General features: G+C 46.3%; 7 protein-coding genes across 7 annotated transcripts; 3 read left to right on the top strand and 4 right to left on the bottom strand.

Annotated features, from left to right (window-relative positions):
* Positions 1 to 1,856: 1,856 nt before the first annotated feature.
* On the top strand, positions 1,857 to 4,893 carry F4812DRAFT_468148 (uncharacterized protein; the record flags this gene model as incomplete). Its single annotated transcript, XM_047938747.1, has 5 exons — positions 1,857 to 2,250; positions 2,320 to 2,525; positions 2,579 to 3,067; positions 3,139 to 4,301; positions 4,426 to 4,893. 5 exons carry the CDS (start codon positions 1,857 to 1,859, stop codon positions 4,862 to 4,864), a joined length of 2,691 nt encoding a protein of 896 aa, XP_047786554.1. The 3' UTR covers positions 4,865 to 4,893.
* A 353-nt stretch (positions 4,894 to 5,246) lies between these two features.
* On the bottom strand, positions 5,247 to 7,084 carry F4812DRAFT_443873 (putative sulfonate biosynthesis enzyme). The gene is made up of 2 exons (XM_047935445.1): positions 5,698 to 7,084; positions 5,247 to 5,608 (listed from the first exon to the last, which is right to left on the bottom strand). Exons 1-2 carry the CDS (start codon positions 6,594 to 6,596, stop codon positions 5,476 to 5,478), a joined length of 1,032 nt encoding a protein of 343 aa, XP_047786555.1. The 5' UTR covers positions 6,597 to 7,084; the 3' UTR covers positions 5,247 to 5,475.
* Positions 7,085 to 8,084: 1,000 nt separating this feature from the next.
* On the top strand, positions 8,085 to 9,079 carry F4812DRAFT_443874 (uncharacterized protein). Its single transcript, XM_047935446.1, has one exon. It carries the CDS (start codon positions 8,524 to 8,526, stop codon positions 8,923 to 8,925), a length of 402 nt encoding a protein of 133 aa, XP_047786556.1. The 5' UTR covers positions 8,085 to 8,523; the 3' UTR covers positions 8,926 to 9,079.
* Positions 9,080 to 10,598: 1,519 nt separating this feature from the next.
* On the bottom strand, positions 10,599 to 11,528 carry F4812DRAFT_462993 (alpha/beta-hydrolase; the record flags this gene model as incomplete). Its single annotated transcript, XM_047938132.1, has 1 exon — positions 10,599 to 11,528. One exon carries the CDS (start codon positions 11,526 to 11,528, stop codon positions 10,599 to 10,601), a length of 930 nt encoding a protein of 309 aa, XP_047786557.1.
* Positions 11,529 to 12,351: 823 nt separating this feature from the next.
* On the top strand, positions 12,352 to 14,641 carry F4812DRAFT_216865 (MFS general substrate transporter). The gene is made up of 7 exons (XM_047930401.1): positions 12,352 to 12,700; positions 12,784 to 12,966; positions 13,048 to 13,156; positions 13,236 to 13,956; positions 14,018 to 14,100; positions 14,165 to 14,338; positions 14,401 to 14,641. The coding sequence occupies exons 1-7, from the start codon at positions 12,485 to 12,487 to the stop codon at positions 14,418 to 14,420; spliced, it is 1,506 nt and encodes a 501-aa protein (XP_047786558.1). The 5' UTR covers positions 12,352 to 12,484; the 3' UTR covers positions 14,421 to 14,641.
* A 4,664-nt stretch (positions 14,642 to 19,305) lies between these two features.
* Positions 19,306 to 20,479, bottom strand: F4812DRAFT_462995 (uncharacterized protein; the record flags this gene model as incomplete). Its single annotated transcript, XM_047938133.1, has 2 exons — positions 19,306 to 20,031; positions 20,345 to 20,479. 2 exons carry the CDS (start codon positions 20,477 to 20,479, stop codon positions 19,306 to 19,308), a joined length of 861 nt encoding a protein of 286 aa, XP_047786559.1.
* Positions 20,480 to 21,881: 1,402 nt separating this feature from the next.
* On the bottom strand, positions 21,882 to 23,841 carry F4812DRAFT_453098 (uncharacterized protein; the record flags this gene model as incomplete). Its single annotated transcript, XM_047936436.1, has 2 exons — positions 21,882 to 23,033; positions 23,086 to 23,841. 2 exons carry the CDS (start codon positions 23,839 to 23,841, stop codon positions 21,882 to 21,884), a joined length of 1,908 nt encoding a protein of 635 aa, XP_047786560.1.
* Between the last annotated feature and the right edge of the window lie 1,966 nt (positions 23,842 to 25,807).

The raw sequence follows: 25,807 nt of genomic DNA on the forward strand, positions 1-25,807 counted from the left end.
TGATTGGTGTCTTCCGTATTCAGCCATTTTCAGTTCTGTGTTTGATAATGCTGTTATCAGATATACAATAAGGTACCTATATGCAATACCAATGGTACGACGATGGATAGGTACCTTAGCTTTGATTGTTCACCATCCTCTATGGTTTGCCCTTAACGTGACAGGGAAGTTGATGCCGAAGTCATGGATGAAAAAGCAGGACTAACGGCTGTGGGTTGGACATCTTGTGTAAAAATGAGACTGATAATTAGATGAAAGGCCATTCTGCCCCTTATAGATCCTATAGGTACGGGAATTTCCAACCGGCAACCTAGATTCTCCCCCGAAACAATTCGTGAATTTCCCCGGGTTTCTATCTACACCGACTCCCCCACGTCAGCTGCCCTTGTCGTGCACGATCACCTGGATGACCTGAACTCGATACTGGAATGTAATCTTCATCTCTAATTGAATAGTTAGAGAACTATATCTAGGTATGTATTTGCCAAATGCATCGATTGACGAGATATAGAAGAACAATCTTTATTGGCCGTCGTTACTGACCCAAATCTGAATTCGAGGAGACGAATCGATCGACTGTTTATTGCGTATTCTCCGATCGAGGTGATACCCGGGACTTAACACCACTTGAGCTTTGATTTTGAAAATAAGAATGGTCTAAGCTGTCGTTCGGGGCATTATTAGGACCATGCCAGAAATTCAAGTCGAAGCTTGGCATCCATGATCTGATTCTTAAATCATGACCATTTTCGCTCCTTCTAGAAATTCCTGAGTGCTCAGCTTCCAGCTCCTTTAAAGAGATCCTAGTGGACTGTGGCCCGTTCGTCTGTGGTGCGTCAACCGACTGAATCCATGCTCCGATACCCCGCAACGCGCTTGAATCTTCCAAGTGCGACGCCATGATAACTGGAAGCAATGGGAATAAATCATAGAAAATAATAATTACTATAGGGACTGAAAATTGGCTTATTACAGCCGAGTCACCTCCTTATATTTCGGCCATGCTTGTTCTACATACCTTACCTCTGTAATGCTACAAGAAAAGGATCCTAACCTCTGACGTTTACTTGGGCTGGTAAGGTGGACAGTCGGTGATTGACGGTCAAGAAGTCTAGAAAGAATTGACCGAATGACCAGCATGGACAGGTATTTCGTGCTTCATAACGTGTACTATCGTGTACCTCAAGACCGCTACGTGCCTACGGGTAGACCGCCCCTATGAACGGCTGCGGCGGATACATAAATCGGATAATGACAATGTTGGATTGGTTCAAGAGCTGCGACCCTACGGTCTTACTGACCGACGCTAACCCTTGAATAGAGCGGACCGCCATGTCAGCCCTGTCAGCCCTACGGGAGCCCTACCCACCATGACACCTTATGAGCCGACCGCTCTTCGATGTCTTTACATCTCTCGGCCGTCTCTCCGGACAGCCATACTCTATTCGAAGCAGCGTAGAGTACTTTGTTAATGTTATCGTTTATACGCAATCTCTTAGATTGGGTCCCACCGAAAGCCTCTTAGAGCTTTGATTTACCAAAGATGGCAAACAGTCTTATCCCTCCAGAAGGATTCCATCCTGAAGACTTCCGAAATGAAACTCCCTGGCCTCTCTTTCACATGGATCTCATAGAAGAAGCTTCAAATGAAATCGATATGCTGGTTGGGGACATCAATTCTCATCAATTCGACCTCTCTTCTGCTACATCAGACACTGTATGTGGAACTACACTGCGATATGGTAGTACGGGTGATAGTGGTATCGAGCGGGGGCAACCCAGTAGTGAAGAGGCATTGGGTAAGTCTAGACCCGATATGATCTTTCCACCCTTCCTCGGGCTTAAGCTTCCAAGATATGAATAACCCAATCATTTTAAACGAGTATGCGTCTCTTGTGTTGTTTGCGAACAACCCTTCGGCCCATCACCATGACATTGAGGACTGCGACTCATCCAAGCAGGCTATCATCCAAGCTCTTGCAGCTAAGCTTGACCTTCAATATTCCTATGATGATCCTCTTCGGAAAGTTCGTCTTCAAAAGAAGAGTTTCGGGAAAAGCCTCGAACAATATTCTCAGCAGCCGGAGACGACAGTTCAACACTCCGTAGCACCATTTACCCATCATATCCCTCCATCTTCGCCCCATTGGAATCCTAAAAGCGTCTCGGAGAGACGACCTGGAGACTTTCCTAACTCATGGTCTCCTTTCCCACATACTGATGCAGTCATAGATATGGATACATCATCCGGTGAGTTACACCTCGGCTAAGCAAAAATAGCATATGATGAAACATGATACAATACTTATAATTCAGTAGGATATACTAGCTCGTTGAGAGACGCAAGGAATAATAACCCTTTGGCAAGCCCGCAATTTTTTGACCTTTCAGAGGATGAGCAAGACCCAAGCCGAACAGCTTCACGGCCAGCACTCATTTCAGTGAGACGTGGCTCCTGGCTTGGGTTGTCTCGCACGCTAAAGGAAGTTGGGGCTTGTTGGAGGTGTAAATTTCTTCGTAAGAAGGTAAGGTGACCGTTACAAGTCAACAAACAATATTTGTGCTGAACCATGTTAAGTGCGATCCCGACCAACCGTGCAAAGCTTGCCCCAAGTCTGGAACCAATAACTCACGATGGCAGGCAGTAGGCTGTAAGCGTGGTACTTTGCTCGATCATATGCCGCGTATCTCTCTATGTCCAAAGTCCAACGTGCATGGTGTGATCGACGCGAATTCCACCCTTAACCCGATGAAAGGAAAACCAGATATTCTGGAAGATATTGGTGTCGGATCGTGTCTTCAGGACGCCTCCGATCGTCTTGACCATGCATTCGTCCCTGAGAGCGACACGTACATAAAAGTCGTGCTTGAGATTTTATGTTCGCCGATGACTATCACCACAAACACGTCCCTGTCGCTTAGGCATGATGTCGAAGCAAACGCGATTCACATTGCTTGGGGTCTAATCGATGTCCCTTCAGTAAAAGAAATCCTCCTGATCAAATCAGTGGAACACGTTCTTGATGTCATCAAAGCTGCTATTACCTTTGAAACGGAGTATGGCCAAGTAGGTCTGGGACTTGTCTACATATTGGTACTATCTTGGTATTCTAAGTTCACGCTAACTTCTACCTTTAGTCACAAGCTGTGCCGTTGGCGATAAAATGCTTTAGGAATTGTGTCGATATATTACGACTTCAGGATGGCGGTCATTTGACATATGAACTACACGATGATTGTATACCCGGGACGTGCTGTGTCCGACCATTCCAGGAGCTGAGCTCTAACATACAGGCCTTTGCAGAAGAGCTGTCGAAAGTCATATTTAGAAAAGAGAACCGCCTTCATGAGAAGAGATGGTGGCTATCGGCTTTTTATAGTCTCTGGATTCAATCCTATGTTCGCCGAACCATCAGATTTCTCGAAACCCAGCCAGAGCTTCAAGTTACATCAGAGACAAAGAAAACTTACTCGGCTTATCTCTTCATTGCGCTGGAACTCTTCGATGCAACGTCGGCTTCGTTCGATCCTCTGATGTCCACCTGGTCGCTCGAGGAGGAGCCTCCCAATATGGACTTAAGGCTTATCAAATACTATCGGCTCGCGCAGAAAGCTCTTAGTGAGCAGTGGACATATCATACCAGTGGTTCTATCGAATATCTAAGGCGCCTTTACCATGATGGAGATATAACTTCGATCGCACAGCCCACGGGGGAGACAGTCCTATCGCCTTCGTCATTTCTAGGGAACGATGACTCTGAATGCAATGAATCATTTAATGCGAAATTCCCCACCTTTCAACCGCATAATCTAGCGCAACATCAAAGTCGATTTTCAGTATCACTGAGGACCCGATCTAGCGCGAAGCGGCGGGCAGGATCCCCCTTACAAGATACAAACTTCATCGGGCGAAATGGGAGTTCTTCTAGCATGTTGGACAACCGTGACATACGAGGTCGAGGTTTCTCGATAGCTAGTCCAGGCTCTCCAATGTCTTCTGCCTATTCATTCGCCTATGGCACTAGTCACTCAACTAGATGGAACGGAAGTGGTGATAGCTTGGCAGAGATGGCGAAAATCTACGGAACCAGCCCGCCTGATTATTTGAGCCCATCCAGGAGCCATCGACCTTCATTGCACCATAAAAGCAGTAACGAGAGCTTCTTGGAAATACCAAGAACATTAAATAAGCGAAGACCAATGAACATCCCTGCATCTCCCAAAGACAGCCCTCAGGGTTTCTTCCTCTGCGAGTGTTGCCCAAAGAAGCCCAAGAGGTTCGACACCATGGAAGAACTAAGGCAAGCAGTTTCTCATTATACACAGGAACTATCTACATATTTTTACATATGAATCATTTAGTTATCTACCTAACTAGTCTAAACTAGGTATGTATGGAATGCTAACAGGTACCTAATCCAATAGTGCTCACCAAGCAGAGAAACGGTATCAGTGCAATTTCTGCGGTGCTCGTTTTAAAACGAAGAACGAAACAGAGAGGCATGAGAGTAGCCTCCACGTTCGACGACATGCTTGGTCCTGTTCAAATATGTTGAGCATTGGCTATATGAATGCCTTCCAGGAGAGTGCCAACCTGCCAGGAATATCTGATACGTGCGGTTATTGCGGAGAAGAGTTTCCTCGGAACGGGGAAGGTGTGCCAATGTATGCTAACGAGCAAGACTGGGAAGAGCGCTTCGCTCACGTGAAAGAGGTTCACAGATTTGGGGAATGCAACTCAGCAAAGCAGTTTTATCGAGCGGATCACTTCCGCCAGCATCTCAAACACTCGCATGCTGCTACTCTGGGTCGGTGGACGGGTGTAGTCGAGAGTAGATGCATGATTGAGATCTCCGAGCCGTGAGGTTGGAAGAACGGCTTCCGATTGGCTCTAAACAGATCATGAAAGTGTATCCTGCTGGTTATGATACACATAAACTTGGAAAAATGTCTTGCTTTGGTTTCAAGAAATGCCACTTTTTAATAGGTACCTTGACATCGAATGCCACGCTCTTGGTGTCGTCACCTGAATTTCGCCTCATTTTGATGGAGTAACCTATTAAGAAGAGTCTCGTGTGGCATATAGTATCGAACGATATGGACGTCATGTCGTCACATCTTAATATGCACAGTAACGCCATGCCTGAGGGGGTCTGACGGGTATGCAGGAGGTAGGTACCTAAACTAAGACCTGGTTATAGATCTGCAGGTTCACAAATGTTTACTCACAAATTATTGAAATTCTATGTCATAATATCCCGAGCGATATGTTCCACAACATGTAGAATCTATTTACTACTCCAGCCCCCAATGACACCGGAGTGCCGTAATATGTACATGTCAGGTAGCATACACGTTATGAACGTGAAATGAAGGTAAACGGCTGCGCTCACTTGAGTGCAAACCCGCATGAACCGATCATAAGCGAGTCTTTTGTAAACAGTCTTGTTCAAAAAGATCCAGACCCCTTATCGTCTAGGGACGATAAGTAGTAACCTTGCCAAAGGTATCACTCTTACCCCAGATTCCCGCTCTCAATCCAGCCAGCTGGACGATCTGGGAGTGGTCGACGAAGAGGTTGACGTCGACACCAAACTCTCGAATGTACCTAGGTAGTTGTAAGAAAGTTGTACCTGTCAGCATGCTTTCTGAAATTTATCCATTGGATATTCAAAATCGGCAGGCCATAGAACTCACCAGTTGAAAACCGACGGATCAGCAGCCTCAAACATGACGTTCTCGAGGGGCAATTCTCGCAAGATGGCCTGAATAACGTCCGTGCGCCAACTCTGCACATTCTCCGTGATCCCCTCGCTCTCAATCATAAGGCGCTCGACGCCGACGTCCTTCACGAACCGCTTCGCCATGTTAATCACCTTGCTCGGGTCGCTCGTGCCGATGCTCTGCAGATCCGCCGCGGACGTGTCCCCCCCCGCGCCGAACTGGATCCCGAGCTCGGGCTTGGGCTCCAGCCCCGCGCTCCGCACGCGCTCCGCGAGCCGCACCCAGTCGTCCGGCGGCAGCGACAGGAACCCGGCGCTCAGCTCGACGACGTCGAACCCGACGTCCTTGCACTTCGCGAGGTACTTGTCGACGGCGCCCGGCACGTCGCCGCCCGAGGACGCGAGCACGTGCTCGATCCACCCGCCCGTGCTGACGTACACGCCGTGCTCGTGCGCGAGCTCGATCAGCTGCCGCAGGGGCTTCTCCGCGAACAGGCTGAAGGAGCCGCCGGCGAACTTGAGCCCGTCGACGTGCGTGCCCATCGTCTCCAGCACGTCCGACAGGTACCGCTGGCCCATGGCCGTGTAGTACGGCCCGCGGATCTCGGTCACCGAGCGGGTGCGCGGCTTCGGCGGCGCCGGGTTGTGCCGCACGAAGCCGAAGCCGGAGTCCCGGTCCTCGAGGAGGATCTTGGGCTGTGCTTTTTGCGATCGTGGCGATGCGGTTGCTGCGGCGGCTGTTGCGGCGAAGGATCGGGATGAGGTCTTAGTGAGAGGGGGCGCAGCAGGCCGGGATAGGTATGTGCCAGGGGGTTGGCCTGCGCGGATACGGCCTAGACCGGCGGCTGTAAGGGAGCGTAGTGGAGTTGCCATTTTAGGAAATTTCACGGTCGCCGACTTTAGTTTTCGTTATTTTCGTTACTCGTTATCGACTCGACTCGACTCCTGAATTAGGAATTTATAGAATTTCTTTTACAAAACACTTTAAAAAATATTCATACAGTTTATTTTTTTGTTTATTGTCTAGTAGGTAGGTGTAAGTGTCTTGGATTGATAGTTCTGCCTACTGTTTGGCGGGTTGTCTTGTTTATAGTGTGTAGCAGAGACAGCGTCATGATAATGCCATGATTAACGTCATATGATGTCAATAAGTGTTGGTATTTATCTAAGTTCTACTGGGATAGGAATGATCTCCATAGTTACGCATTTACTTCGTATTAAGTTTGTTAAATCTCTTGGGGTTGGTCTTGTGTATATCAATATTCCGTGGTTTTTTCGTAGTTATATCTCAAATACCTAAGCCACCGCCTAATAAGAAAATATCTTAAGATATCCAAACGCCCCATATAGAACAGTTCGTATGAGAGCTATGCCGCCCCCGCCGCTACGGTAGTTAATTAGTACGGCTAATTTTCGCAATCCGAACTACCCTGGCTTGGAACTTGGAGTGCTATGACTGGATATGTGCCGTTAATGCTAAAAGTAGAAGTGGGCATCGAATTCTATTGCAAATGATGCGAGCTAAAGGGATCGACTGCGGAGCCGCAAGCCGGGAATCTGCTCCTAATACTAGTAATCTAGCAGTCTAGAAGACTTCAAACAAATCAAATATGCGCGTCTCACCATTTCATCGATGTCTGGCCTGTACTGGTCGCGTACTAAAAAGGAACATCATTCCACTCCCAACAATACTTACGGGTCGTAGTTATATCGGTCACCGAACATCTAAGAATCTTGTCAATAATATTGGGCGCATTTACGATACTGCCCCGGGCATCGACTAATCCGTTTTTGAAAGGAGCAATAGGGATGCATTATATATAATTTATTTGCTTCGTGGCGCAGGTAAGCTGTCATGGCCAGGACAGTTAGCAGCCGATTTTCGCACTACCCCCTGACTCCCGTATAAACTGGGGCCGTTTCCCCAGGGTCAGTTCTAGAGAGAATAGCGGCATATTCTCCATCGGAAACTCGAACAGGGAGTTAATCGGCTCGGTGAGAAATAAGCAGGGACCGTGCATCGTGGGTTAGGTACTTTAAAGGCGATGATGAAGTGGTTCGAATCATTATCTGAGTCAAGGCCAAGTTAGATAGTTGATTATTAACGCGTAACCCTAATAAGGGACAGCTGTGCCAACGTATTGTACGCCAAGGCGTGATACGATATGAATGCGGAACTTGTCAGGCAATACAATACAGGTGGCAATACAGGTGGGAGCTATCTTAGGTATCTAGCCGCGTTATCGATTCAGGGGAAGCGTTTGAAAGCTCTTGTGAGGAAGTTATGGAAGAGTTTATGTACCTTCTTAGTGACTTCTCAGGGGTTAACCCTAGACAGTCAAAAGCGCTTAATAGGATTAATTCTTGACAATGCATAATGATATATTCATTTCTCTTTCTAATTGATACTTCAATGTTTAGTACCCGGTCATCAATGACATTCAAATCAAGGTATTCAATGCAATACCGCTGAAAAACATAGCAATTGGTATTGATGAACTTCCCAAAAATATTGTTACATCTCTGCGTAATACAAGAGTTTCCATTGACTAACGACTAAATACAATCATGTAATTCCAATTAGTACTTGCTATTAATATTCAACCATATCTTCTCAGAGACTAAGCTTTAGACATGACATGGAGCACGCATGGGCTATTTTGACGTACTATATATTTTCGAGTTGATAATCTTCTTTCTGAACCTATTTGACCCAAAGTTCGGTAACTCTCTTCTTCAAAAATTCCATAATCTGATACCTATTAAATAACGAACTTTTAAGCCTTGACGTTCTTCAGAAATGGAATTACCAAGCTTTCTTAAATTTGACATCGAAGACGAGGATGAGGCGGCATTGTTCCGGGAAGAAGCCGAGGTTCTTGTTGATTATGTCTGCGAAATTGAAGCATGGACTGTCCTGTCCTCAGAGCAGGAGAAAATTCTGGACTCGGCTCTCGAATGGGTGCCGTACGCAATTCGCCAACTTAATGATGCCGATGCCAGGATTCCCAGTACTAAAGAAGGCGCAATAAAAGAGATCCAAGCTGCCCTGGGTCTCTTGCATGCTTTCGAACCAAAAGTTAAGGCGATTCTCCTAACGAGCGAGGACTTGAAAAGAGAAGCTAAAGCGAAAGAGGAAGAACTAAAGGTAAGAGAAGTAGCAGTTGAGTCTCCGTCACCACGACGGCCCAACAGCTTCTAGTTAATATATTCTCTTATTCCATACTAATATAATTATGTTCAAGTAAAATTCTCCATATAAAAGGTACCTAAACAAATTAGATAGTCTTCTTATGTCCTCACTAGAGTAAAGTATTTTAGGTATTTTAGTTGAGCCGGAATATACTTGGTAGCATTTGCGCTATTACTATTAGGTACCCTTTATAAGTCCTTATTGATTCTGACTTGATTGCTCTCGTACCTAAGGTACCTGTCTTTGCATGATAGCTCCCGCTAGTCTTCCGAATTACAAGGGGTGTAGCGATCAGGTTCTTGTACTATGTAATACCCCGTAAATCACGGTTAGTTTCTTCCCCCGCACATTGTGTCACGGTGCTAGCCGCGTTAGTTACACTAAAATCATTAGCACAATCTATAGCTGATTCTAAAGTCCGGAATAAGTACCAAAACAGCTAAGTTGATATCAAATATCATATTCGCCGCCGTAAGATAGACACGGCTTTGGGGGTTTAGATGTTTCGTTTATATATTTTTATTATGAGATGGTTATATCACTTTTTTTTTTTCATTCTTAAAACGGCGCTGCGCATTTTGGGGGAAAAAACCTGTTTACCTATGGTTTGTTGAATTCCGCGGGCGGCAAAAGTTCCTAGGTTAGTAGTTGAAGATTTGTATAGGAGGTATAGATTTGTTATCAATAACCTATTTGTTCCCACCATAGTATCACTATCTCAATCCTCTGAGAGTGTATCGCTTCTAATACCCTGTCCTGACCGCGCTACCGATCATCGGTTACCTATCTCCAAAGCGTATAAATAATAGTACAAATATATTATAGGCAAAGTCCACCAGCTATCTCGTCACATCGCTCCCCCGGTCGTTTGGAGTCTCGTAGACCAGGTAAGCGGATCATCTAAACCGATAGGTCCCCGAGCGGCGGACCACGCGACCAAATACGCCAAGGGCTACCCAAGAGTTTGCGTCGTTTTGGCACGCACGGTCTATGTGTGTCTGGAAGCATTGGGAACGAAGGGATTGCGCGTTGTTAGTGTTTGTGAAGAGGTTTGAACTTGCCTTTTTAGGCGTGTTGATAAAGAGGGAAAGCTGATTCTCGGCTTGCGAAGTCAATTCACTGCAACGCCAAGAAGTCTAGAGCTACAGTTGCATTTTCGTACTTGAGAGGCCCTGGGCTTAGATGTGCTTAATGTAATTTGGATATTGATTTCTATAAGAACTACGTATCCCATAGGACCACAAAGCGTGGTATGATATAAAAATGTGCTTCTTCGAGTATTATAAGTATATAGGTAATTATGCCTCAACTTGTTTAAATACTCATCTATATAGTCTAGATCTTGTTCATAGGTATAATAAAACATTGGATTCATATATTTTCCACGCATCGGACTATCCTATGTTTCTTGAAATGCATGAAATTCCATTGGTACAATGCTGCAAACACCATCCACCTCAAACCAAACACGCATGAACCAGGATCGTCTAACCAATGTGCTTTCAGGCTTCACCGTAGTAGGTTAATAGATAGGTATGCATGTACCAGGTACCTAACCTAATATATCGTTGATCGTGGAGTTCGATCCCCCTACCAAAGGTCCCACGAACAATGCTAAAAAAAATAAGTGCTACCGCTAGCTAAGGCAGGATTAGAGAGAGCTAAAATTTCGACATGTCCAATCATTTTCCATCCTGCTTCCGAATAAGTGGTTGGAGGTATTGCAACACAAGGCTGCGAACGCCACGAGCGTTGTGGGCCACGCCAGGAACAATATCGAACTGCGACTCGATACCCAGGGCCTTCCACGAATCTTGTAGTTCGTGCGTAGTCTTCAGTCTTCCTTGTTCGATCATTTGCACGCCATGCTCGTTGTTCACGGGTGTATCCTCGCCTCCTGCTTTACCTGTGTATTGCTTTACCCAGGCCCAAAACTCGCCATCGCCGTGGAGGCTGGTGTCCTGATCACCAACTATAAGATGGATGGGGACCTTCTTGATAAGTTCTTTGTTGATAGTCCGTCCGAAGATCTCCTCTGCATCCTTGATTCCCGACGGCCAGCTCTTCTCCTCGTCGAGGGACGTGGTGCGACCCGGAGCGCCAATGCTTACGGCAGCGAGCCTCTCGGGATATAGGTACAAGAACCGGTGGGAGAACTGGCCACCACCACTAAACCCCATTAGGAAGATCTTGTTAGTCTCGATGGCCGGCCATTTGATTGCCACCTCGTCCAGAATGGACAGCAGAGCAAGGTCGGGACGAAGGGTCTTGGACTTGAGCAGCTTGTAGGAGTCGACGTCGTTGGGCCCGTCTAAGCCGATAGGGAACAGCGGCAGAAGGATGGCGCACGGGGTAGACTCGGCAAACGGGACCAAATCGTAAACGTTAAAAACGTCACGCCTAGTTCCGTGGACGGCGACCAATAGAGGAAGCTTATTGGGCCCCGGCTCACCCACGTCGGGGTGGCGCTGGTTGTAAATCTTTTCGGGTACATACAGGGCGTAAGACACGCGCGGTTCTGAGGCGAGTGACTTGTGAGGAACATGTCCAGTAAGAAGCGCACTGTTGCGGAAACGTGGGGGTACCACCGAAGCACTCAATAGCTTATCCATCTTGTATGGATGTGGGTGTGTGAGTTTAAATGTAAGTGTGCGTAGTATGTGATAGGTTAATGTGTACATATGTCACGGTAATTACTGTTGTATATTAAACGGCAGTTGAGGCCAGGGTTTATATCGTGAAATAGATTTGCAGGTGTATCTAATGTTAAGTGGCCTATCCTGTTCCCCCTATATTCCGTTTCGGCTTCGAGCGCGCTGCCTCGATTTTGTACTCGACCGGTAGATTCAACATGTTACCCGTTCTGTTCGTGTTCCCGTTCGTAACCCCCTTCGTGGTTCAACGAAAAACCAGGTAAGATTGAGGTGGAGCGAAACCCGCTCGAGTTACTGTAGATCACTGAAGGCCGAACCAGCATGTAGGAGCGAAATTCGCTCCGGTCAATATACCCCAGTCAACCAATAGCGGAACGCAGGCTGAATCCAAATCCGCAGCCCGGTTGGAGCTCTTGGCTTCCGGATTGTACGACAACTTTTTCACTGCACAATGACGCGGACGCAATGCGACCATTGGTAACAAATCAGAATGTGGCTGTTTTCGCAAAAACTTCGCTCGTGATGTTTGAGGGGTTTCACTCCAACAACCCCTGAGACAGGGGGAGAGTGGCCGTTGAAGTTGAGTTGAGATAGGTAGATGATGCGCGTCAACGTCTTTTTGGTGTTGTCTTGTACCAAAACGGACATGATCGTCGATTATAGAGATAGTTTATGTTCGTCGTAAATCCAGCCTGCCAGCCAGCACCTGCTTTGGAGACAGCATCCCCCCCTGTAGTGCCCAGCACTGGGGCCTCGAAACGCGACTTACGCTCAATAGGATAAGTCTTATTTTCGGGACATTATTGGTATACTTATAAGACCTCCGACTTGTGGGCAATCGAGTTTACATCTGGACTCTATCTCCTATCTCATCCCCAACAACCTTGAAAAACACTTATACCATCCTAGTCAAGATGGCGACCTACAACACTTCCACGGACAAGATTATGGCTGAGCCAACGGAATACCGCGAAAACATATTATTACGGAGTACGACTAGCGTCGATGATATCCCCAAAGAAGGCGAGGTGGAAAAGGAGGTCGATCCGAAACTTGCTCGCAAAGTGAAATTGAAACTCGATATCTTTATTCTACCGTTATTATCGAGTGTCTACTTCTTCGCTACGATGGTCAGTTGGGCAACCGTTTTTTTAGTTGCTAATAGCCAGGATTGCCTGGGCCCTTGTCAATTTTTATACTAACAGCCTTATAGGGCAAATCTGATCTCGGAAACGCTAAGGTAGCTGGTCTCATGGACGAGCTTAGCCTCTCCCCGGGAGATTTTTCGAATGCGGCAACGGTGTTCCTAGTTGCAACTATTATTTTCCAGCTCCCGGGAACGCTTTTGATTAAGAAGATCCACCCGAACAGACAGTTCAGTGGAGCGATGCTAGTGGTAGGACAAACGCAGATTCCCGTTTATTCCTTCTGATCCGGCATGGGGCTAACGGGGGACTCTTGTCTTGCCTTTCAATAGTGGGGTTTCTTAACTGTTATGACCGTCTTGATCTCAAACAGTGGTCAACTATTGCTTCTTCGATTTCTCATCGGTGCGGCTGAGGCCTTCGTCCAGGGTGGTGTATTCTGTACGTCCTCACTCCCTTACTCCCTCGACTGCCTCACCCTAATATGCGGCTGGTATTCTAACTTAGAAACACTCTATAGATCTCTCTTTCTGGTACCAGTACCATGAGTTCGCAACCCGAGGCGCTATTCTTGCTTCCATGTCCACTATTGCCGGCGCCTTCAACGGCTTAATCGCTTATGCCATTGATAACGGTTTGGAGGGCGTCAACGGATGGAGGGCGTGGCGATGGATCTTCCTTATCGAAGGTATTGCGCCTATTGTGTTCTCTGTTGTCGTCTTCTTCTTGATGCCCAGCAGCCCTAAGGACCTCAAGTATGGATTCACCGAAGAGGAGAAGCAGCACATCGTCAAGAGGAGCGAAAAATCACACAACACACACGAAGGCTCGGTCAAATTCAAGGAGATCTGGGCAGTGCTACTCGATGGTCAGTTTTGGCTTTTCATCCTCACCAGCTGTGGAGGCTCTTTCTGCCAGTCGTCGCTGTCGAACTTCCTTCCGGACATCATCCAAGGTTTCGGATACACCAGTGTCAACGCTCAACTATTCACTATCATCGTATATGTGTGCGGCTGTGTCGGAATCCTCTTCTTCAGCAGAGTTGCGGATAAGACCAACGCCCGAAGTATTGTCATGGCAGTTTCCCTTATTCCGGCCATAATTGGTTATGCAATCTTGATCTGGGTTAAGAACCAACAAGTTCGATTCGCCGCTACATGCTTCATTGCGTTCTCTATTTACCCGTCCACCGTCTTGCAAATGTCATGGGCCGCCATGTCTTTCATTGGTTACACACGAAGGTATGAGAAGAAATAGCTGGCTCAGTTTTTTGATTCGTATTAGCTAACAACACACTCAAAGGGGTTCGGTTTTGGCGTTCTTCAACGTGTTCCCTCACATATTCGCCATCTCCGGAAACCAGGCTTATCAGGATCCTCCTTACTGTAAGTTCACTGTTAGCTGGAATATTCTCCAACGGATTTATACTAATAAGTTCCCAAACTATAGACAGCGTTGGTAACTCCGCGGCTCTGGGAATGACTATAATGATGCTGGTTTGCACCATTGCCCTCCGATTCTATCTCGGCTACTTGAACAAGAAGAAGGTAGCCGACCAATACACCGAGGCGGCCAACGAATTAAGGAAGAAGAGCATGCAAGAGATCGGTGACAGGCACCCAGGTACTACCGCTCATCTTACTTCACTCGTCTCTTACGCATGTCGCATACTAATCTTGCCATAGACTTCTTCTACACCCTCTAAGCGAATTACTCGCAGTAGCAGCACTCGGGCCTCCTCGCTGCACTTCAAGGAAGAAACAAGAGTGGATCGTATGCTGCTCGGAGAACGAGTTAGAACCTGGAGCCGGGACTTCGATCTATTCCAGACTGCTTTTACCTGAGGCGTTATCTGCACATTTTATATGTACCCCAGGAGTATATATCAGCACGTCCGAAAAAGGTGGAAATGGATGGGTTGGCTGTTGTAGTTGTTGTGCCTACCATCAAGTATGAGAATCTTTCAAGCTAGGAAGGGATTGCATATATAGGCGCTTATGTGTACATAACACTGGGAATCACGGAAGCATTTTGGGTCCATTTGTTTTGTTTTTAGGGATTATATTCGGGTTTAACTTATCAAGGCTTTGCCATCCAGCATACTTTAAATGGTTCCGATGCTCTTATTGTGAAATTTCCTTCTTGATCTAGGCGGGGATAAATTGCCTTATAACGGAATGGACATATTGCTCGGGTAGTTGCCACTTCATCGTAGCATCCATGATTCCACTGTTCATGCGGTATATGTATTCGTTCCTTGGACAACCTGGTTTGGTTCGTTTGAAGTCGACGTATGCAAAGGCTTCAACGGTATTCCGATGACATTTTTCGGGGGCATTCAACACAAATTCTCCTGTGCTGTTGAAATTCACTAGAGATGTATTTTTCGAGTCTCCAATTATTTCGACTTCAAGAAATCGCCGTTCATAAGCCCATGGGACGCCTTCATCGTTATCCAATGATGTTTCGTCATCCGGGTGCAAACGATAGAGAATGCCGTAGACGCCCCTTGTTTTTTCTGTCTCCCCCCCCCCCCCCCCCCAGCCCCTCGCTTGGAGCCTTATCCTCGTCCCGCACGAGATTGGCATAACCCCGCTCATTAATAATCCACTTCCAGCCGGACAGATATGCAAGGCCAAGGGGCGTAGACCTAGGACATCTTTTGAGCATTTGGACCGAGGAAAGGTTAGAGCCATAGGCAAAATGCAGAACTTCATTTCGTTTAGTTTTATTAGAAGATGCCATCGTTATTTGCGGTAAAAGACGATTTCAAGTTACACAATAATAATAAAGTACCTAGACCTAAGGCAATACAACCGGGATGCCGGCAAAGATTTTATATCGGCAGTGCGACACCGAACGACTCCAACCGGCGCCGGATTACCTAACAATAACGGACGAACTTCTTGGCCCTTTTTATAGATATAGGTAAGCAGTTGTCACAAAGCGAAACATTAGAAATTTGTGATCCTTTGCTTGTTTTTCATTTTTCATTTTTTTTTTTTTCATATACTTTGTTTGTCTTTAAGGTTAGCTCTCTCAACTCCTAACACACATTTCCCTATTCTTGTAGTTCTAATCTCTAAACCCTATCTTGCAAACCAGAAACAACAGCGCAATGACTCAATCTCACACATTAATATAATATACCTGATCAAAGTGAAACTCGAAAGTTTCTAAGCAAAAACTCCTCTAATTTAAAAAAAAGATGCTCTACTGCCACGGCAGGAGTTTCTCCCGACCCGCTTGCGTAGTCTCGTGTGGCGTTTTCGTGATAGAAAACTGTGAGTGGTAATACCACTCATGTCAGATAGACTGTAATAGCAATTGTGCTATTAACAAATACACTTTTGGCTCAGTGGTTTGTATCTGACAAAACCCGTAAATTGCTCGTACCATCCGTTTTCGCTTTAGCGAGATCAACATTGAACATAAGGCCGCCGACATGAAGCTTACTAGTATACTACCTGCCTCCATGAGTAAGGTCAGCGATACTTACCCAAGGTACTTTAGCTTCGTGACTACTATTCGGAACATCCGATCTTCCTCATGAAGTCACTTTAGTAACTACCTCCCAACCTAAGGTAGTAATCTAGGTCCCTACAATGGGTAGGAGATACGTATAGTTGCACAGTAAATATTCTCAAACTCGTATTAGTCTTGGGCGGTTGATGATATTTAGTGACAGCAAGACCAAGACCCAATTGAATTTTCCCCTTTAAATGGGCTTACGCGTCTCTGTATCGAACATTGTCAGCACATGTGCCGACACCTTCTATTGCCAAAGACCCGACATGATGCCAAGAGTGGAAATATTGTGTACTATACCTTATGCAACTACGATATTTCGGCCGTACCGATTTGTTGACAAATTCGTTTACCCTCTAGCTTTAATCATTACCTTGACGTGGAGTAGACGGTTTTCGATCCGATTTATTAGAACATTAAAGGCTCCTAAATTCCTTCCTTGATATAAGTCAGTTCATAATTCGACAACGCACAACGTAAGGTATCCTTGGAGAGCCCCCCCTTTTAGGTGTTGGTACTTAGATAGCAATGGCCTCTACACTCTCTAAGGATACTCTAAGTCACAACAATATTGACAGCACATTCATATACATTGGCTTCAAACCCTGTAGCTAAGAGGTACGTACGTTTGCTATAGACTAAGAACTCCACCATTTACAGTATCCACCTTCCTCATCTGTTGAGATTGCATGCATGCTCTCGTTCAGGCTTCGGTCGGACATCATGGTACGTTAACACGAAAAATTCACTTCCAAAACAGGCGTACTCGATCCAGCTAGAAGCTAGAACACTTGGAATTTGACTCTAGTCGGTAAAGCAACCCATTCGAATGTGGAACCAAGAAGTAGAGAAGCAGCTCCGTCGTTCCGTGAGGAACTCTAATCTTACGACCTACATTCATCAACTTTGCGTCAACAGCTGTAAAACTATACGTATTATATATTTTCACTTCACCGTGCTTTCCCTTTTTAGATCCTTTGAAAGTACCTGCAGTTTGGATTAAATCTAGGCCACTGAATTAAGTATGGATACCCCCCCTTTTCCACGATAGATTTCATATCAACCAATTTAGCTGTTGTCTAACAAGCCTACCATAAAAACGATATAGAGCAATGATAGTCTCCTTTTTCGGGCGTCTACTACCTTAATTTTGGTAATACCTTGTTATAGAGGTCATAATTGCGTAGATGGCACCAGCTAGAGCTTCTAGCTTTCTCCTACCGGGTAAACACCATGAATTGCTGATGGGAAGGGTCGTGGTTATCACCAGGTGGAATAAAAGGTACCTACCTGCGGAAGCAACTTCACTGTCCCACAAGAGCTCCGGAAATCAGAGCTATACATACAAACGTCTCCTCTGTCTTCAGTGCCTCATACCCAGTACCTGACAGTGATCGCAAAGATGAAGCTATAGTTTGGTTTGGAACATGCCAAAATGGTCACGCTGCCTTGGGCTTATTTTTCTACTAGACTACATCACGACTCTCCACATATACACCTAGGAGATATTAGGTACAGTTATATAGGTAGGTACATGGTGTTACCAAACGGGTATAGACATATTCACATAGTTCGGACTACACATGTCTCATTGAAAATAGGAATTGGATCTATCACCAACGACCAAAAAGCTGCGATGGAAATCGCCGTTATGGTTGAGACAATATGAATGAGCGTCCTCTCCGTTGCCGTGGCGCCCCATTGGTTACATGAGCTGGTGTTATTATTTACACGTTGCGGTGTGAAGAGACTTGGATTTACTCCCCATAATCAACACACAATAAACCTCTGTTACCTACAGCCCACAAGCTCGCGTCTAGTCATCTCCATGATGCTAGGTCATATTCGCGATTCGCTTGAGCAACTAAACGAAATTACCTGGCTGATCGGTGACAACTTGATCTTACAGAAAAAAGACGGCTGCTTCCGAATACCTGTGGAAGGACACCACCGATGGCCAATACTATGTGCTCTCTAGCTCGACACATCCGTTGCCTACGACCGAGCCACTTCTCCTGACAATTAAATACGCGTAGTTCGCGATATTTGCGACGCTTCTGTTGTGTGGAGCTTTGCCGACGCATTATTCAAGGCCAAGTTAACTCGGGAGGGTAAGTATAAAAAGTACTGCAGGAGAGCATAGGTATTACACTCAAGTGGCTGAGCGAGCAGGAACTCAGCCTCGCTATTCCAAGGGACCTATACCATGCTGAAGAAGCCGTTAGAACCCACCTGTTTACGATTCGAGTGCTGGGTCTGACGCTAAATAAGGCCTGGCAGGACGTGGACGAAGAGGAGAAGCAGCATCATGTTATTTGGTGAAGTAGGTTTCCCCAAAGTCATATAAGCCTGGAAGAATTCGTTTAAAGAGCGATGGGTTCTGAAGCAGTGGAAGAGGGCTAATTGATTGAATTATCCAGGTATATGTTACGCTAGAGGCTTGCATTCAACTCGGCACATCCTCATAGCAGGGCTTATTCGCTCTCTATTATTGTGGGAAGAGTAGCTGAAGTAGATAGCTGATAGAATAAGGAGATTAGGATGGCTAGCATTGTAACGTATACGAAATGGCATTATGGATCTAGACAGGGAGGATAGAGCATCGTCATAACATACGTACGATACGACTACGTGGCTATTGAGAAGTTATTAACCTTCAATCATCAGTGATGATATAATGGTAAATCAAATCTATCAGCTAGGTTCCTCAATTAGTTGTTTTCAAGCAAATAGCTATTTATTATTATCAAGATAGACCAGTTAAGTACTGAGACTATTAGATTTCCGTCCCTCTAGTCGTTTTCTTCACAGGTATTATTCTATTTACAGATATAATAGAAGCCTTAACATGAGATCACAACCCCTCCAATGATAATTTCTACCATACAACTACTCCTTGGGTATCTGCGCTATCAAATAGCATTCTATACGTTAGGTACCTACTCAAGTTGATCACCAGTGCGCTCGCTCAGACATCCAAAAACGTATCCATGCAGCCTATCATGGTAAAACAACCAATCCACCAACAAAGTCCACGCCCTTCCATTCCCTTCACTTTAGGATTACTTAATTCCGGCCCCGTTAATTTCGCCCAACTCGAGCTCCTGAAGGTTTCCGGGCGGAAACTTAGCAAACTTGCCCCGCCGCCCGAGCTTCTCCTCCGTAAGCCAGCGACGCAGCCAAACAGCGCCCTTGGAAATAGCAAAGATCACAAGCGTAGCGGCGCCGATGCCAAAGACGTACGCGGCGACCAGCGACCCGGTCTTGCCCGGGTCGAGGAACGGGTAGACGTAGAATCCCTTGGTAGCTCTCGTCACGTACGCGAGGGCGAGGTACAGGGCCATCAGGACGATGAGCCAGAGCGCGTGGATCCAGGGCTGCGTGTCGGCGCGGGTCAGGAAGATCTCGAAGAGCGCGAAGAGGCTGTTCAGTGCGTGCTGGCTGACGTTGGACCAGGCACCGTAGACGGTGGGGAACCAGGCGGATCCATAGGTGTACAGCACGCCCCAGTACACGATGGTGACTAAGAAGGGGAAGGTCGTCACGGTGCTGTAGTACAGCGCGTGCAGGGCCTGCAGCGGCCGCGGGAAGCGGTCGAGAAGCGGGAGGGAGTACCGCGCGTAAGTGAAGGTGTGGATGGAGGCTACGAGCATGTAGAAGGCCAGACCCCAGTATGTTAGCACCGTAAAGAATGAGAACTCGGCGCGCGAGGCCTCACACCCGCCTAAGTCGAGGTTGGCGCATTGGTAGCCGATGTTGAAGAGCAGGGTTGTGAAAGCATAAAGAGACTACGCGTGGTCAGTACCGATTTCATTGATCTGTATTACATACAAGACGGAAAAGAAGGAGAAGGAGAAGAAAAGTGGGAACGAGCTTGAGATTCGTGTCACCGTTTGCCACACAGTCGGAAGTATTAAGCTTGGCCATACGTAACAAACAATATGCAACCCGCCGCCGCGGCACCGGGTGCCCGGATACGGTACCTACAGTATGCATCGATGATCGATTACGACGGTGGCGCACTTTGGATATATAAACCTAATATAGGTACTCATACTCATACATGAACATAGAAAAAAAGAAAAGGAAAAAGACACTTACCATTAATAAACGTAGTGCAAATAGCACATACGGCGGGAATAGCCATGACGTCTCGAAGCGGTGATCCGGGTCCCAGCTCCCTGTGCCAAACTTAAAGGAACTCAGCCGATGGCTGGAGACCGCGACCGAAGACATTCTTTGTTTACACCTTTATGATTGAAAGCATAAGTGCCTTGTATATATATATACCTAGAAAAAGTACTGGAAGTGATATATAGCTAGTCAATCCAACAAAAAAAAAGAACTTCGATAAATGGTATTGTATAAATGTTAACGATGGGATAGGCCCGGGAAAATATCTAAAAGTAAAAAAAGGCACGTGTGCATATGAAATGAAAAGAAAGAAGAGAAGCTCAACTACCCCTGATTTCCTAAATAGGTAGAGAGGCCGGAAGCTACGTTAGTGCAGACAAGGCGCCGGGTTTACGGGGTTAAAAAAAAAGGGAACCCGCAAGGGTCTTAGAAGGTGGTTTCATTTAGTAATCGTAATAGCGGCAGACCTTCAACATATATCTATTAAATAAGGTAACTCATATTAGGTACCTAGGTATATATATACTTGTTGTCACCGAGCAATATACCTATCGAGTTATTGATGCTGCCTTGTAATACGTAAAATAACGAGACTAGCAAGAGACATAAAAAAAATAATAAGGTATAGATCCATGGAAATATCTCACAATCATTATATATCGAGAGGCAAAAGAACCGAGCTAAACCACCTACGAGTTACACCGCGTCCCGTAAACCAAAGACAATATTCGCCATCCAACAAGAATACATGTCCCTGTATAAAATAAATTGGAAATGATCTTATAACTACGATTATTTCAGTAGCAAGATTGAAACAGAGAAGCCGCCCGTATTTCCCACCCCTTCAAACTCCGCGCACCTGAAATGCATCGCTATGCCATTACCAAGTAAAAGCTTTGTCGCTCATATCATACACTTGTGCGCATATAACTTGTACGTATATACACTACCTAATAACGCCGTGCGATGCAGCGCCGGGAAAGACGCGGGTAGTCTCCGTCCCGAAAAAAACCCCCGAAAAAAACCAACGCTTCAGGGTTATGATGCGCTCCAAGGTGTATCCCTGTATTGACACACCCCCAACCTGAATCTCCGGTTTGTTTTTACTTGACCTCACAAATCTGCTAAGCTCTAGCTCATCTTAAAATAAATGCAAGACGGAATATATAGTATTAGATATGTCAATATCTTAAGAGCAGCATGAACATATCGTATATGGCTATATGTTCGTAGACTCGTCTAATCGCGCGAATTCGCTGACGATGTGTGAGTGGATCAGTAAAAAGAAGGGTTGTCGCACTTTGTCGTTCTGCACGAACTGCGGCGTTTCCTGTTTTAAGCTTTCTTTGGTCCCTGTCGATCAGATCGCAGATCAAGCAATGGCCACTTATTAGGCTTTAAGGTCCCCATCGAAAAATCTCCACGCTGACGATCGCCGAGTCGAAGAATAATAAAGTCTCCCGCAGCGCCGCAGCGCCCCGGCCTCCCTTTTTCAGGTACGTTATCAACGACGCCTATAGTCTGGGACACGCTTGCCATCTAGATACTTGGGACTTCGACTTTCATAGTATGGATTAGGAGTTTGCTGTGCTTTTCTTGCCTCAAATTCAGCACGTTCTTCATCATCGAGTGAGAAGGCTTTCTTGAGCCATCCAAACGCACTACGCTTCTTCTTTACCGCCTTCTGAGTTTCCGGTTGGGGTGTTGTTACGTGGCTCAGCATGCTCATTCCCATGGCCGAAGGTTGATTTCGCAGGTGACCTTCATGGATGTGCGTGCCTGCTGTCCATGGCCTCTGCTGCAGAGGCGAGTGGGGACTTGCTCGCACTGGGAAGTAATGCTGCCTCTCTGAACGAGGAGATGGCAATGCGGTGCCCGAGAAAATTGGTGGTGGCATCATATCCCCATATTCCGTCACGGAACGAATTGGCTGTCGAGTCTCGTTATCGGAGCCGTAGGCAGAATCCGGGCCTTGATAGGCACGCGAAGGTAGATATCCGGGGGACTGGTACTGGGTATCCAAAAATACAGGTCTTTGGAACTCAGGCGCGTTGCGAGAAGGTACCTGTATAGCTTCGGGCAAGTTGCTTCCTTTTAGAGACAGCCTCTGTCGCAGCGATGTTCTCTTCGGCTGTTCCTCCGGCATGGCGGCTGGGGTATCATGTATTGGAGGCTCTTCGATCGGGTGGTTTTCGATTAAAGGGTCGTCGATTTGAAGGTCTTGAAGGTCTTGGATTGGAATATCTTCGTATGAGGAATTATGTATTCTTGGTGAAGGGATCGGTGCGGGTGGCTGTGGAGTATACGTCCGTGGCTGCAGGATGTAGAGGCCTTCATCTGCCGGCGGCTCCTCCTTCTTCTCCTTTTCCTCCTCCTCCTCGTCGGCAGGTTCTAGACCCTCTTCGATAGTTATGGCCATTCTTGGGACGGTATCCGCCTCTAACTCCACGGGTGACATTGGTTCTATCGGAGCATTGTACTGGACAATCATGAGCGTCTCCCTGGTTTCGGTCGAACCTGCTATGGATCTTTGAGATGTGGTCTTTGAAAGCTCGTATTTCGGTAGCCATCTATCAGACGATCGCATCGACGAGTTTCGCGAGCCGCTCTTCGGTAGGGGCTGGCTTGTCGGACTAGAAAACGGGACGATACTTGCCTGCTAAAGAGTCAGTCTGTTTATAGATCACCAAGTTACTGATTTTTCTTACCCTTGTTCTCCGGCTCACCTCACCCGCGCGATAATTCATTTCCGCCACTATCTGATCGAGCCTGTTGAGCAGCCCGCGCAAATTTGACGTAGTACGCTGTAATTCAAGAAAGGCCTTATACCAGCCCTGGGCATTCCCTCTCATGGCGTCGAAGATTTCCCCGACGTCTGGGCGCAGCTGTTGCCATATTCCATCCTGCTGGTCGCCAAGATATGCTGCAAACTCCTTTGTGGCGCCTAATCCCTCGCCAATATCCTCAACCATCGCTTCGAGGGATGTGGTCGTCCGAGAGATTATATGTTCGATCTTCTCGTTTCCAGTAACTACCTGTAAACGAAAACTACGGTCCTCTAACATCTGCTCGAACGTCCTGATGTTCTGCACTGGCAACTTTAAATGGTCGATGCGCTCTTGAATATCGTGTATCGCAAGGCTGACGTCTTCCAAAATCGTCTCGAGAAATTCGTCTACCTCGTCGATGTGGCCTTGAAGGATGTTAATCACCTGTTCGTTACTATTCGCGATCCCATTAAGCAGCAGGTATACACCAAACGATATCTGAGCCAAGAGCTTCCAGAGCTCGTGGTATTTCTGGCCTGGTCGATATCTCCATAAATCGTAATGTAGTCCTTCTCCTTTCTCCCCGTCCAGCAGGTAGTTTCTACGCTCCCTTGCTGTGGCAAATCTTAGCTTCGGCTTCGAGAAGGCGGGACTATTGGTAACCTCTATGAGAGACTCGGAGAAGGCTGGCTGCATGGCAGGTATGGGGTGGATTGGAATGTTGGCGGCGGCATCCTTAGCGTTTTGGCGAGTAGCCTCCCTTCGATCCCTGGACAAGGACCTAGCGGGCTCGCGTATCCTATGAGAAGCCGGGAGTAGGTCGTCATCCTCGGAGTCGGAAAGAAGAACGGAACGATCTTCGTCGTGATGAAGAGACAACGGCAAGGCCATCTTTGGGGATCAAGAATCGTGCCCCCTCCTCTCACCTTGAATCTTCACCAGGCCGTCTAGTGACACGAACTAGGTAACCAAACCCTTGGGCAAATGGCTTAGAGGATATAGTAGACCCTGCAGATCCTACCGCGACACTTGACAGGTCTTGTACAACCGAGTCTCGCCTACGGAAAACTATTACGTGTACGACGTGTACGACGTATAATGATGCCACCAGACGACAAGCGATAAGACAACAATACTGCAGGATGCCGAAATATTAATTGGAATAGTTACGACTCGGAGAATTGGTCGCGGTTAGATGCGTCGAGGATGTGGTCTAGCTGTTAGCGAGAGGGAGAGAGGATGGACCGCGGGGTATCAAGGAGTATTCGAGCCGAGTTCAAAGGGGATTACGAGGGACTTGGCATTGTTGGATACAAAGAGGTTCGGCGAATTAAGCATTACCACTACGATTCCTCACACCAAAGAGAGTGATGGCGATGTACTAGTCAATTGGTGTCGCTGGATGACGATTGAGGAAAATAAAAAATAAAAACAAAAAATAAGCAAAGAATAAGAAATAAGAAATAAGAAATAAGAAATAAAGTAGAAAGACGAGTAAGAAGTCTGAGGTAAGAAATCGAGGTTAAAGATGAAGGCTGAGCGACGACTGAAACAATCTCAAGCTGAACTAAATAAAGAAAAAAAAAGGGATTAGTAGATGATGGATCCTAAGAGATGTCGTCGCTAAAGGAGAAGGAAGTTTGTGAAGTGAAGCATCTTATTAACCCAAGTAGTAGGGGAGAACCTGCTAAAGAGAGAAAACGAGCTGAGGGAGAGGAAGTTCGTCGACGAAGATTTTCTAGTACTTGCGAACTTTGAGAGTAACCAAAAAGGTCCCAATTGTGTCCTGGACCCCCAGCCCCAAGCTGTTGCAGGTTACGTCTCGCCTAACCTCCATGTAGTACAGGAGTTGTAGAGTGTACCTTACGGGCGGGCCAGGGGTTCCCCCTCTAAGTGGAGGTTACCTACCTAGGTAGGTCCCGACCTAAGCTACAAGTGGCTACCATTGCCCTAGTGCTGCCGCTAAAAACTGCGAACAGGTGCTCTAGAGCTAGGCTTTCTGCTAGGTTAGGGGTAGGTATCTGGGAAGCGAGCCGTAACTTTCAATAACTTTCTTAACTTTACAGGTACCTAGGTACCTTGTACACAACGCGCCTGCCGTCCCGAATTCCCTTATGGTGTAACCAAACTCTCATTTAGAGGGTCTTTTTTAGTCGTCTAAAACTGGCCAAGGACGAAAGAAAGAAAAGGTGCACCTACCTCTACTCTAATCCCGACTTGTATTTTGATTGATACAATATTTTGATAAAATAAAATCGCGACATTTTTTTTATTCGTATCGGAGATGGAGATCGAGCTAATTCCAATTAACTACGTAACCTAGGTAAGTACCTATACCAACATACACTACATATTTCAGGGGAATTTTTACCAATGACTTAATAAGTATATGAAGTTTTCCAATCCTTCAAATATACATTTATATACCTGGTACCCCCTTACCTGGTAGGTACTATGTATGCATCACGGCACACCCGAATAAATTGAACTCATAATATCAAAGGCGAATAAGATCTAGAGTAAGGTAACATGGGAAACCCTTTCTGATTTACATAGTACACCATCAGACGTTACCTGACCGAAAGAACCGAGTAATGATCGCATTCTAAAGAACCCCCCTTATTAACCTACGACTATATGTGGTTTATATTATTTATTGCTC

Source organism: Daldinia caldariorum (assembly GCF_022478825.1).
Source record: "Daldinia caldariorum strain CBS 122874 unplaced genomic scaffold F4812scaffold_21, whole genome shotgun sequence".
Taxonomy (NCBI): Eukaryota; Fungi; Ascomycota; class Sordariomycetes; order Xylariales; family Hypoxylaceae; genus Daldinia; species Daldinia caldariorum.

What these genes read in the sequence shown, in the direction of transcription:
- F4812DRAFT_443873 (XM_047935445.1), bottom strand. Translation starts at nt 6,596, where the DNA reads ATGGCAACTCCACTACGCTCCCTTACAGCCGCCGGTCTAGGCCGTATC. An exon ending in GATCCGTCGGTTTTCAACTG is followed by an intron (nt 5,609 to 5,697) that starts GTGAGTTCTATG and finishes ACAACTACCTAG; the next exon opens with GTACATTCGAGAGTTTGGTG.
- F4812DRAFT_443874 (XM_047935446.1), top strand. Translation starts at nt 8,524, where the DNA reads ATGGAATTACCAAGCTTTCTTAAATTTGACATCGAAGACGAGGATGAG.
- F4812DRAFT_216865 (XM_047930401.1), top strand. Translation starts at nt 12,485, where the DNA reads ATGGCGACCTACAACACTTCCACGGACAAGATTATGGCTGAGCCAACG. An exon ending in CGTCCAGGGTGGTGTATTCT is followed by an intron (nt 13,157 to 13,235) that starts GTACGTCCTCAC and finishes AACACTCTATAG; the next exon opens with ATCTCTCTTTCTGGTACCAG. An exon ending in GATCGGTGACAGGCACCCAG is followed by an intron (nt 14,339 to 14,400) that starts GTACTACCGCTC and finishes ATCTTGCCATAG; the next exon opens with ACTTCTTCTACACCCTCTAA.